At 36.2% G+C, this 12933-nt stretch overlaps 1 protein-coding gene across 1 annotated transcript in view; it reads right to left on the minus strand.

Moving 5' to 3' along the window:
• Window positions 1–1838: 1838 nt before the first annotated feature.
• LOC141714696 (uncharacterized) overlaps window positions 1839–12933 on the minus strand; it is a 31328-nt gene continuing 20233 nt past the window's right edge. Inside the window, exon 5 of the mRNA XM_074518200.1 lies at window positions 1839–2330. Coding sequence (XP_074374301.1) covers window positions 1839–2330 — 492 coding nt within the window. The remainder of the gene's footprint in view (window positions 2331–12933) is intronic.

Genomic DNA, 12933 nt, shown 5'->3' on the forward strand with positions numbered 1-12933 from the left:
TCTTACTAGTATTAGTCCAATATCGATGTTTCGATTTTAAAAAAAATATTTATGAATGATCCAACCTTACAGATTTCAATATTTACAAATTTTAATGATACAATAAAAAATTTATAAAAAAATAAATATATTTGGTTTGATATTTAACAGTCAACTATTTGTTTGACCAATAATTCTTATTAGTGTTAGTCCAATATCGATGTTTCGATTTTTTAAAAAATATTTATGAATGTTCCAGCCCTACAGATGTCAATATTTATATATTTTAGTGATATAATAAAAATTTTAGAAAAAAATAAATATATTTGGTTTGATATTTTAACAATCAACTAGTAGTTTGACCAATTCTTTTTACTTTACCATCTCTCAAGAAGTACGGAATCTCCTCTCTGACATCATCAAGATTTATCTTCCTATATACAATCTTTACAGCTTCAACCTTTCAAGATGTGAAGGAGTAACTCTTTCACCAAGATTTTCAGTCAGAATATCTGTGTCCAGTAAATCAGCCCTCAGAGTTTCCATTCCAGAATGACCAATACCTCCTCTAGTTCGAGTTTTGATAAACTTTAGCTTTTCATTATATTCCACCCAAGAAGGTTTCTTGATGGACTTATCAACATTTTCCTGTTCTGAAATAGGATCCATTAGTCCTGCTGACACAAATTCAATATGCTTGAATCCTTTAGGATAACTGAATGAGTAAATATCTTTCCATCGTTTATCCTTCTTGCTGAGAGGAGCATAGCTTGTAGATAAATCATAAATATTTCCTCTTGTTTTATGCCACAGCTCTCTTCTTGAATTTAGAATTCTCTGCACATAGTCATTGCATGCTTGATCAGCTTTCCTTATATCAATTCTTTCTTGTTTATCAACCTTTGAATTATGAGAAGCAACTACTGTAGTAAGAACTGATTCATCCAATGCTTTGATCACCTTATCATCAATGTCAAAATCAGCTATCAGGTTCACAGCATCAGGATCTGCTTTTTCCTCAGGATTTGTGTCTGCTTCAAGAGATACATTTTCATTAGTTATATCAACTTGAACAATGTCAGCGGTTGATTTCTTCTTCCTTTGAATAATCATCTCTTCAGTATTCTCAACTTCTTCTGCTAAATCATGTCCTTGTATAGGAACATAACCTTCTCTGGATAGAACATTCAGAAATGCAGAATCAATTGAGAGCATTTGATTTGGTTTAGGAATCCTTCCTCTTCCTCTTCTTCCTCTAGCTCTTGTAGATCTTCCACCTATTTTCCTCTTCCTTTAGAGGTGTTTGCTTCAGCTTCAATTTGATCCATTAACTCCTTCTGTTGCATAACTGCTTCTTCAGTTGTTAGATCAGGAAATTCTTCAGTTATCAATCCAAGAGCACTCTTAGCATTCTTTTGCTCAAACCTTTTATCTTCGTAGTACAGAATAATCTCTTCACCTGTTTCCTTGTGTCTGTAAGGGAAGAATAACCCTTTAGCATCTGCCAAGTTAGAGATTGTAACATCATCAGCTTCAGGAGTATCAACATTAGTCTTGTGCTTAGCTTCATGAGCACCACTAGACTTTCCTTGTCCTGAAGAACCAGATCTTTTAGAATATTGAGGTTGTTGAGCAATAGGAGCAATTTAAACATTTGCAACCAATTTTTTATCACCATCACGATCAGTATCTTTATCTTTTAACTGAATAAAGTCAGGTGTACATTTTGTGACAGCTATCTTCTCCCACTTTTTGGCATCAGTATTTGAAAGAAGAGAAAATATAGCATCCAGTTTATCAGTCATTGAAGATACTTTATCTTCCAAGGAAGAAAATCGAGAATCCGTGCTTTGTTGAGATTAAACCACGGCTTTAACAACATTTTTGACACCTATGAGTTCAGCATAAGTAGGTGGATTAATCATAAATGCATCAATCTTGTTATGTAAACTAGCATGAGATTTTTTCATATCAGCAATTTCAGACTGAATTCCTTTCACAGAAATGGTAGAGGCATTAAGATGCAATTTAAGCTCAGGATTTTGAAGTTCATCATGGGCCCTGTGAACATGTTGAATACCAACAGCAGAAGAGATAGAAGTATGTGCATCTCTCCATGCAAAATCCCATCCAGTCTCTCGAAAATGCTCAGCATCAGCATTATAATAAGAAGGATTTGTATTGAAATGTAAAGAAGAACCAACATTTGACTTCTTAAATGCATCAATAGCAGTCTTAAGCTGAGCTTTTTCAGGATCATCATGATCACTATCTTCATCAGATTCAGAGCTTGACAGACCCTCAGAAGAATTTGCAGAGCTAGGCAGAATTGTTTTGCCTTTATGAGGATCCTTAGCAATAGTTGAAACAAAAACAAGGTAACACCTAAATCTCTCTTTTCTTTTCAAGTGATCTCATCACTTCTCATACAATATATTACTTTTAAGAGTAATATTTTTCTCACAGAAGAAAGTTTATAAGTAAAGAAACACTTATAAAATTCTTTTCTCAAAGCTACCTGTAATAACCCCAATTTTTGGAAATTTTTGAAACCCTTATGAATAGTGTTTTTGCTGAATGAGAAAACTTTTCATGCCACACTATGTAGGGGTTCTGTTATGGATATTGTGAGATTTTATTAGTACTCTATATGGTATATAAGTGTATGTAAAGATCGTCAGAATCCAATTCCGAACACTTTGATTTTTCCCGAAAATCTACCAGATACAGAAAGAATTGAGTATAAGGTAACAGAATAAAAAAGATTTAAATTCAAGGATTATAAGAGAGGATCATGAAAGGAATATAATGTATTGAGAAAGGTTAAAGAAACCTAAGTAATAAGATCCCGGGTATGATCCCTCAAACGATAAACGAAAATGAAAGTTAAGCAAACCGTATAACAGATCAGCGGTCATTAGGCAAGCAATTAGGAGTTAATCAAGGAGGTTAGGGATGATGATGTCACCACACCAATAAGAAGATGACAAGTATGGGAAGATGACATAGGAGGATGACATAAGCATGACCAAAGGGAAGGTATTGTTGGTTGATTTCAAGCCACACAAATTTTACCATGGTTAAAAGGTAATTAACAAAACAAAAGGATATCAACCAAGCTTTTTATGCACAAAGATCAAGAAAACAAAGCAAGCTTCTCTCTCCCCCCTTTTCATCTTCTTCATTTCGAATTTTTCACCAAAATGGTGAATTAGAAATTCAAAACACAAGCTATACTCCATGGAAAATTATAAGGTTTGTTTCTTTGGATCCTATATTTCATAACTAAGAAGAGCAAGTAGTTTGAGTGCTTGAATCAAAGGTTTTCTATCTCAAACAAATCATTTTAGTTTAGGGTGAATAGTAACTTTCAAGAACAAATTTGTGATTCTTGATTTTATTTGCAAGGTCAAGGTAGCTTAAGCACATATTAAGGCTTCCATGGATATTCCAAGGATCTTTCATGGATTAAAAGCTTCAAGGAAGGTATAATCTCTTAACCAAGACTTGTTATTGAATGTTAAGAGCATAATATGAGTATTATAGTTCATGAGAGGCTTGATGGTTGTGTATGTAGAGATTAGTTGGTTTTGGGATGTTTTTGGAGTTGTAAATCTTGGTTGTTGATTAATGAACTTAAGTGTAGTTTAAATTCATGATAAAGAATAGTATAAATTGTTAATGTTGAGTTGTTGGGGCTGTTATGATAAAGTATGGATGGGGTTTTGATTGGGTTGTGAATTGGGATTGATTGGTGGTTGAATTGGTTGGTAAAATTTTGGGAAATCGCGTAAACATAGCCGTCGTAATGTCCGATTTACTTTAGACTGCTTTTGTTCATAACATTAGGACCCGAGAACTCCCTGCTAGGTTTTGACCATTGCCATGATTAGATAGTTCATGTTACGAGCTTCGTTTTGATATGTAGTTCGTTTGATTCCGATGTACGGTTTAGGAGAAACGACCGTTTTAAGTAACGGCATTTCGCGAACGAACCATCACCCCTCGCCTTACTTTGAAACCTTGGTTAAGGACTTTAAATGACTAATTGGGATATAAAACAATTATGTTAAGTGGATCAGGCAGTTGGTAAGGTACTCGCGAAAGAATCGCCTTAAAACTCTTAATGGTTAATTTATTTAAAAACGGTGGAGCCGAGGGTACTCGAACGACGGTGATTCGTTAAGCGTAGGAGTGACCATAAGCGAACGTTAGGGTTCAATTGGTTAAAGTCTAGTTTCTTAAGCGACCGGGGTTTAATTCTAACTTATGTTGTTGTTCATAGGTTATCGGACCCACTCTAAGCTTAAGTCTATCCGGGAGCACTCAGGCAAGTTTTCTACCCGTTATACTGTTGTTGTGATGTATATGTGTATATGCATTATCTTGTGATAAATGCATGATTGTTTTTAGCAAATTCTTACGATATATTGGAGCATGTGATATGGTATATATGCATGTTTGTTTCGTAATCTTGATATATATCTGTTGGTTCAAATGCTTATTAGTTGCATAATACCTATGCTAGAGATAAGCGGTAATTTGCATATACCCTTAGAAAAGGGGACCCCAAGGTGAACATAGTTCTAAACCGGGAGTCGATGTTCCCGAGTATATTATATATATATATATTTATATATATATGGATATAGTTTTCAAAACTATTGATCGAATAAGGTTTATTCGATAACTTTATTTTATTTAATGAATATTATTTTGAATATTCATTTGAGAATGTATGACTCCGTTTATTTTATTTAATGAATATTATTTATAATATTCATTCGAGGTATTATGACTCCGCTTATTATTTAATAATATTCTTTATTTTATTCAAATAAAGATTATACTTTCGTATAAGTATATCTTTGGTTATTTAATATCCATTTCAAGTATGAGTTTTAAAACTTCTACTTCAATTATTTTTATAAAGATTATTCTTTATGGGAATATTATTTAAATAATAATATTCAGATATTTTCTAATATATTGGGACTGATTTATTTCATTAAAACACTCTTTAAAGTGTTTTCGAGTCTTCAAAATGATTTTTAAAAGTTAGAGCGGATCCCAAAACTCATTTTTATATTTAAGATCTTCCTTTTAAAGGGGATTTAAATACTCGTTCAAAACTTGAGGGATCCGGCTCAGTGGTGTATTTTACATTCGCAACGAGGTTGCTGTTTTGATAAAACATCTTGATTACTTGACCATCGTTCGGGAAGTAAGTTCATCTATTTGAGTCGGCATAAGCAACATGGGCTCAGTGGGCGTCCATGAAAGTGTAAGTGGCTCAGTGGGAGTCCATCAAATGCGTAAGTGGCTGAGTGGCAGTCCAACATAAGGTCCTATTGCGGCCAGGGTGATGACCAGTGGGGAATTCGTCCATCTACTAGTAGAAAATGTTACTTATTGGTATCTTTGCCTGATCAGCAAGATATCAGGTTTATGCCAAGGTTTTCTCCTTTCCAAATTCATTGGATATTGCAACTCTATTTATAATTTTCATAACAGAGGTTTTAAAGGAGTGTATGAAATGTATATATATAGGTGTATATATATATCAGGATTTAATGAAGTATCTCGTAACTTCATTATTTATAATGATATTCAAAGATTGAATCTATTCAAATCTTGTCTTGTAGTCTCATCTATGTGATGAACTTTTGAACTGATTATAACTTGAACGGTGGTAGTTCAAGTAATATTTGGAAAAGATATAAGTATATTGGGGTATCTTGTAACTTCATATTTTCAACTTATATCTAGTTAATGATTATCTTATGCATATCAAAGATTTTCAGAAAAACGTTGAGACAAGGGTAGATATATGAGATCACCTTGCAACGATATTTTTATACAGTTATAAACTGGAACTCTGTGTATATTATGCATGGAAGAGGACTTCCAAGATTTTGAAAAGTATATATGTATATATACTGAATTTTTTGCGACTTCATCGCATTAAGATATCAAACTTGGTTCATTTCTTTTGACCAAGACTTTCATGAGTACTATGAGAAGGCTCATATATTATTAATCATTATACATATTATTTTGGTGGGCTTGCTGCTCACCCTTGCTTTCTTCTTTCATCACACAACAACAGATAGAAAAGATGAACAGGACCAAGCTCCCGATTCGCAAGCGGTTAGAAAACGTTCCGCAGTCTTCTGAAATCGTTGATGCCGCCGTAGCTGAGGTAGGAGCTACCAATAGGCTAGGTTTTCAACTATTGATGAACCAGACTTATGTATAATATGAATTGTAATAATGGCAAGGAATATGTAAATTTATTCAGAACCTTTTTAAGGTGTAACGGTTTATAATTGTGGAATATAAGGACTTGTGTTATTTTTGAGTGTTCATCTCTGAGACTATAACGTGTGGTGTGTGTGTTTATTGTGGGGTCACAGTACAGAGTAGTTGATTTATTATTAAGATTGGGTGTTATTAAGGGAAATGGAACTCGTGACAACCCGGATCCCCGACCCCGGATTTGGGGGTGTTACAGAAGTGGTATCAGAGCTAAGCGTTATAAACCTCAGAGATGATGTGACGTTAAGATAATATGTTCACTAAGATAATAAGAACTCTTGCCAAGTTCATAGTCGGGCTACCTAACGTAGCACTGACAGTTAAAACCCTTACGGGAACCCTTATAAGTATCGTGATAGTAACATAGTTCGTTCTCGTATAGGGCAGCGGGGCACCGAACCTTGAGGTTCAGGAGCATCAGCATGAGGATGTTTTATTACAAGTTGGAGATCAAATTTTGAATCCGATGGAGTACCCTAATGAGGGACCGGATGAGGTTCAGATAGAGAATGTTGTGGTTGAGGATGTTATTCCGGAAAGGATTGTGGCTGAGGAGGATCTCATGGAGGATCCTGATGAGAATGAAGAGAGGATCGCTGAGGAACAGATGACCGTAGTCAGGGCGACTACCAGAGCAAGAATGGTCGCGAGGGTGGCAATAGACGATGAAGAATTACCAAGGGCACAAAGGTTAATGAGGGCAGAAGAAGTGGGGCCTTCCACGACCCCAATTATACCAGTATCAGACCCTCTTCCAGAGGCTCCTGTAGACATCCATGAGGTTCCACCAATTCCTGTTCCCTCCCCTGTACAGAGCCCATCACATACTGAGGAAATGCCACATTTATCCCCTGCACCATTGTCACCTGGTACCGTGCTTGGTTATCCATTTGGATCTCCTGGGTCTGCACCACCTGCACCCCATGGACTGCTAGATGCTACCACTCAGGCTTCTCTTATCGCTGATTATCATATGACTTTGGGTGGCCTGTCAGAGGCCCGGAATGTTAGGAGTGATCTGTTGGATCGACTTATTCCACCAAGGATTGAGGGTGGGATACTTCCGGCAGGATTAGCGTATAGCATGGAAAGGATTGAGGCTACCACCCGTGTTACAGCTAGAGGCCATCTTGAGGGTCAGGTTGATCCAGCTCTACTTGCGACTATCTTAGACCTCATCACCTCTGTGATGGAGCAGGTTATGGATGTCGTGCGTGCTCGCATCTCTTAATCCATGGTAGTGTGCAGAGCCAGAGCAATCAAACAAGGGTTTCATGTAGCACCGCTTTTGGAGGATTAGCCTAAGTTATGAAAGATTAGTTTTAATGACGAGATGACTATCTATGGTAGTACTTTTGGGATAGGAGTGATAAGTTCATATGATGTAATCCTCTTTAATATGTTCAGTTGTTGTACCCTCGAACAAATGGTCATGTATATATTCGTTAATTTCAGTTCAGATCAGTTTGTTTGTGATAAAATCACATTGTTAATTGCTCTATTAACACTTAAGAGAGTGTCATGAAGTTTATCGAACTTGAGAATTCATAATTTGCAATCGTGCAAGGACTAAACGAGGGGAAGACTTAAGCAAAGTAAGTAAGACAAATATCCGGAGATTCTCAAAATTTTCCAAGTAATATGCCCCCACAAGGAATAAGATTAGGGGCAAACCTTGAATGTGATAATCAAGGAGGTCGCAATTAAGATATAAAGAAGCCGGAATATAATAAAGTGGAAAATGAAGATTTTAAATTAAAAGATGACCCCAATTATGGGGAGTAGGAAGAAATATTTAGACTAAAACAGCAGAAGTCGAGCGAGATAAGGAGACCCGAGACGGTACTCCTATACGGAAATTCATGAACCTGTCTAAAAAAGACTTAGACTATTATTTCCAACCACCACCCTGAGGAAACAATGCGGTGAGAAATTCTTTCAGGACCTTTAAGTCGCTAAGCTCTCAGAGTTCCAAGGAACAAGCTGACCCAGTCGAGGCAAAAGCCTGGCTAAAGGAAATATAGGAATCATTTGAGATTCTAAATGATTGACGAATCACAAAAGACTGTTTTTGTCACTTACCCTCCTAAGAGAGAGGCCACCGCTGGTGAAAGGCCAAGGAAGGCACGGAGCAAGAGATTATAATAAACTGATTTTAGTTCAGTCAATTGTTTTCAGGAAAGTACTTCCCAAGGTTATGGAAATAGTGTAAAAGCTATAGAGCCAGAACAAAGGCAGACGAGTATGATGAATTATGAATCTAAGTTGTAAAAGTTGTCAAGATTCGTTCTAAGGACACGAATCCAGAATGACGGGATGTTTGAAATCAATGCTTATATTGTGTTGGTTCATGAAATAATGATAAGAGAAAGGGAAATAAAAAGGAACTGAAGTGGAAAGGGATATAAAGGCAATAGAGTTTGAGGTATGATAAGGGAGTCGGGTATGAGGAAACCCTAAAGACTCGTAGCAATAGAAATAGGAAAGTATGTAATAATTGGTTTGAGGGTGATTCACCACGAGTTAAAGTTGATGGTTGAAGGCATACGAGTTATGTACATTTTATCCCCTTTAAGTTGGGAGGATTCAAGGAAACCTTTAGATAGTTCGAAGGATAAATAATAAGACGCGGATAGACTAAGGAGACAAGAAAGTAAGAAAGTAGGAAAATTGGATGAAGGAAGTGACCTTCAATAATGTGAAATGTAAGACCGGTGGCTCGATACTCAGAAAGGGAGACGCCAGGTATGAGAGGTATCCCAACATTGAGATGACTGTTGAGATAAACAACAAAAGTAAATAAGGAATTATTAAGAAGAAGTTCACGTTGAACATGACCAATATCTTCCAGAACATCCATGTTATCATTACCAAATAAGGAAAGAAAAGCGGATGACCATTGTTATCTTTTGGAGGCCATATGGATTGAGCTCAATTTGAATAAGGATGCTATTATGAAGTTAGGTATAGACTATCGAGGTGGGAATGATGAATAAGATAATCTATCAAGGATATATGACTTGATTTATCCATGGAAGGATGCAGGTACCTTTTAAAGGTGGAATTAAGGATAGAACATTGGTAACTTAAAATGAATCCTAGGGGACTGCATAAAGGTTGGCATGTCACCCTTAATAGGGACAATATGAGTTTTGACAGTATGATTGGGAAAGGGTTAAGGTAACAACAACCTTTAAGAATCGGTGGAGAAATTTTTCAGAAGAATATAAACAATGGTTCTAGTATTAGAAATGGTATTGTGATATGCCCTGTATCTAGGGAATACAGGAGGAACGATTGAAGGATAACCTTAGAGGTTTTACAAGGAGAAAGGTAATATTCAAAATTCTCAAGAATAGAAATGTTGATAAAGGAAATATGACGTAATTAGAAGCCAAGTGAGGCACGTGTTAAACCACGAGAAAGTATGAATTGAACCAGTAAAGGTCGAAATTGTTCAGGGCAATTAGGACCTAAGATAAACGATGTTCTAAGTATGATTGAGAGTCAGTCGTGACAGTGATTAACCTCTAAAGATTGAGGCAATAACTTATGGAAAAATGGTGATATTTTTTTTTATTTTATTTACTCATCAGATATTAAAGAAAAGCATTTTCACATAAGCTGTGATTGAAATAAGGTAGAAAATTTATTTGGAGGTGGTTAAAATGACATTGACTGTAAGGAAATTTTACTATCAGGAAAGGCCAAAGAGGTGGCCGACACTTTAAAGGTAAGAGGATAATTATAGGCGCGTGTGCCAAAGGAATACAGTGATGATGGTTGAAGCCGGGAAGGTTGTATTACGGTTCGGAAGATTGACATTCCTTCTGATGACTGTGCAATACTCAACCGTAATAGTAGTTGGGTAAGGGTTTAATTCGTGTAATCGCCATTAGCGGGCTATCTATCTTAGAAGGTACTATCTTGAGAATGAGCCTGGACCATGTTTCAAAAAGGACTAGACGAACCCTTGAGTTAAGTCTTCTATTTAAGGCATACGAGTAAGAATGGTATTAACCTGCTATCGTTGCTTTGACTGAAACTCTTCTACAATTTTATCTACTTCATGTCATGAAAGTATGTCAAGTTCAGGAGTGTTCTTCATGAATCATGAACGGTGATCATGTTACCTCCTTAGAAGAATTAGATACGAGATGTATGGACTCCGTATGGTTAGCTATTAAGACTTCATGGAAAATGAATGACTACAGTAGGTCAGTGGTGGACCATAGTAATGCAGCAATGATTCTGCGAGTAATGAGCTGATTACAACCGTGAGAGTTGTATTGGAATGGATGTTGAGATTGAGTACCACTAATCGGGTCGTGGTAGTGTATAAGTTATCATTGATAGACTAATTAAGTAGAGTATCTACCTATTGAATATTTATTCCCTCTTATCAATAGAGAGTCGTATTACTATAGGAGGAAGGTTGCGGTGCGAGCATAGAATCCTAGTAACGGTGATATATAGAATGAGATCCCAGATTCGATTTTCGATGTCGAGGGAGTTTTAAAGGTGATTGTGTATAAGCTCGAGGAAGAGCATGGGTCCATAGAATGATGGACGGGATAACGAAAATATTTAGGCATGTGAAATACGATGCTATAATACTTGATGTTGATATAGATACATATATGTTTTGTTCTCCTATGACAAACCTCTATAGTTCAGAGGTAAATTCCAAGCCAGATATTTTGTGGCAGTATATTTTTATATATATTTACAATTCTCTTCAATTCGTTCTTTTCTCTTCTTTTCATTTCATATAAACTGAGAAGAACAACCCTTCCAGAAGGGGAGGTATTGCTGAATGACTATCTATCTGTGTGATAGAAGCCGAGTAGGATACCAACTATTGTTTAATTGCTTGTCAAGTACTAAAGGCTGGCCACCTTCTGTACTAACTATGCGATATAACAAGTGTTCATGATCATAGTGATCTCTCAACAAATTCCTTTACTTCTATTTGATTGATCAAATTTTGGAAAATAGAAACAACTGAAAAAGGAGTAATAAAGTGGTGGTAGTATGCGGAATGGGAACACATTCGTGATACTAAGGTTGACGTGGTTATTAAAAGGTTATAGAACGCTAACGAGCAAAAGTATAACCAGTATAATATTAGGAACGGAAGGTAGTAGCGATTACGAACTGGAAAAGAATGGGTATTGAGAAGCAGAAGCTCTAATGCTAAAAGCAATAATGAGAGTCTGTGCAATAGACTTGAAAGAATTTGGAATGATCACTTAATTCGGATTGAGTTATCTTACGACAATAGATCATATGTCATTATCGAGATGTCGTCTTATGAGATCCTTGAGGGAAGACAACGTCGATCTCCCTTATGTTAGGATGAAGTTGTAGAGCGCAAGATGCTCGGACCAGCAGTGGTCCAAAGGACCAAGGATTTAATAGATTTAATCAGAGGACGGCTGGTAGTAGCCCAAGATGGACATAAGAAGTATGTTGATTTGACACGAAAGGACAAAGAATAGGAAGTAGGGGACCTAGTGTTGTTAAAGGTATCCCCTTAGAAACCCTTGGAAAGGATTGATGAGATTCGGAAAGAAAGGAAAGCTAAGTCCATAATTTGTCGGACCCTTGGATATATTAAGAAGTATTGGGAAGTTAGCATATGAGCTAGCCTTACCCCAGAACATGTAGCAAGTCATAACGTGTTTCACGTATCAATATTAAGGAAGTGTAATTCAGATGCCAGATAAATAGGGGCATATGAGCGCATAGACATGCAACCAGACGTAACCTATATGGAGCAACTAGGAAGGGTTATAGATTGAAAAAGGAACAATTGCTTAGGAAAAGGGTTATCAAACTAGTCAGAGTTTGATGGTAGAACCACAATGTGGGAAAATTTACTCGAGAATTAGAAAGTGCAATGCTAAGAGAGTATCCCTATTCATTTTCTATTTGATTCCGGGACGGAATCCTTTTAAGGAGGGGAGACTGTAATAACCCCAATTTTTGGAAATTTTTGAAACCCTTATGAATAGTGTTTTTGCTGAATGAGAAAACTTTTTATGCCACACTATGTAGGGGTTCTGTTATGGATATTCTGAGATTTTATTAGTACTCTATATGGTATATAAGTGTATGTAAAGATCGTCAGAATCCAATTCCGAACACTTTGATTTTTCCCGAAAATCTACCAGATACAGAAAGAATTGAGTATAAGATAACAGAATAAAAAGGATTTAAATTCAAGGATTATAAGAGAGGATCATGAAAGGAATATAATGTATTGAGAAAGGTTAAAGAAACCTAAGTAATAAGATCCCGGGTATGATCCCTCAAACGATAAACGAAAACGAAAGTTAAGCAAACCGTATAACAAATCAGCGGTCATTAGGCAAACAATTAGGAGTTAATCAAGGAGGTTAGGGATGATGATGTCACCACACCAATAAGAAGATGACAAGTGTGGGAAGATGATATAGGAGGATGACATAAGCATGACCAAAGGGAAGGTATTGTTGGTTGATTTCAAGCCACACAAATTTTACCATGGTTAAAAGGTAATTAACAAAACAAAAGGATATCAACCAAGCTTTTTATGCACAAAGATCAAGAAAACAAAGCAAGCTTCTCTCTCCCCCCTTTTCATCTTCTTTA

Source organism: Apium graveolens, chromosome 3 (genome assembly GCF_009905375.1).
Source record: "Apium graveolens cultivar Ventura chromosome 3, ASM990537v1, whole genome shotgun sequence".
Lineage (NCBI taxonomy): Eukaryota > Viridiplantae > Streptophyta > Magnoliopsida > Apiales > Apiaceae > Apium > Apium graveolens.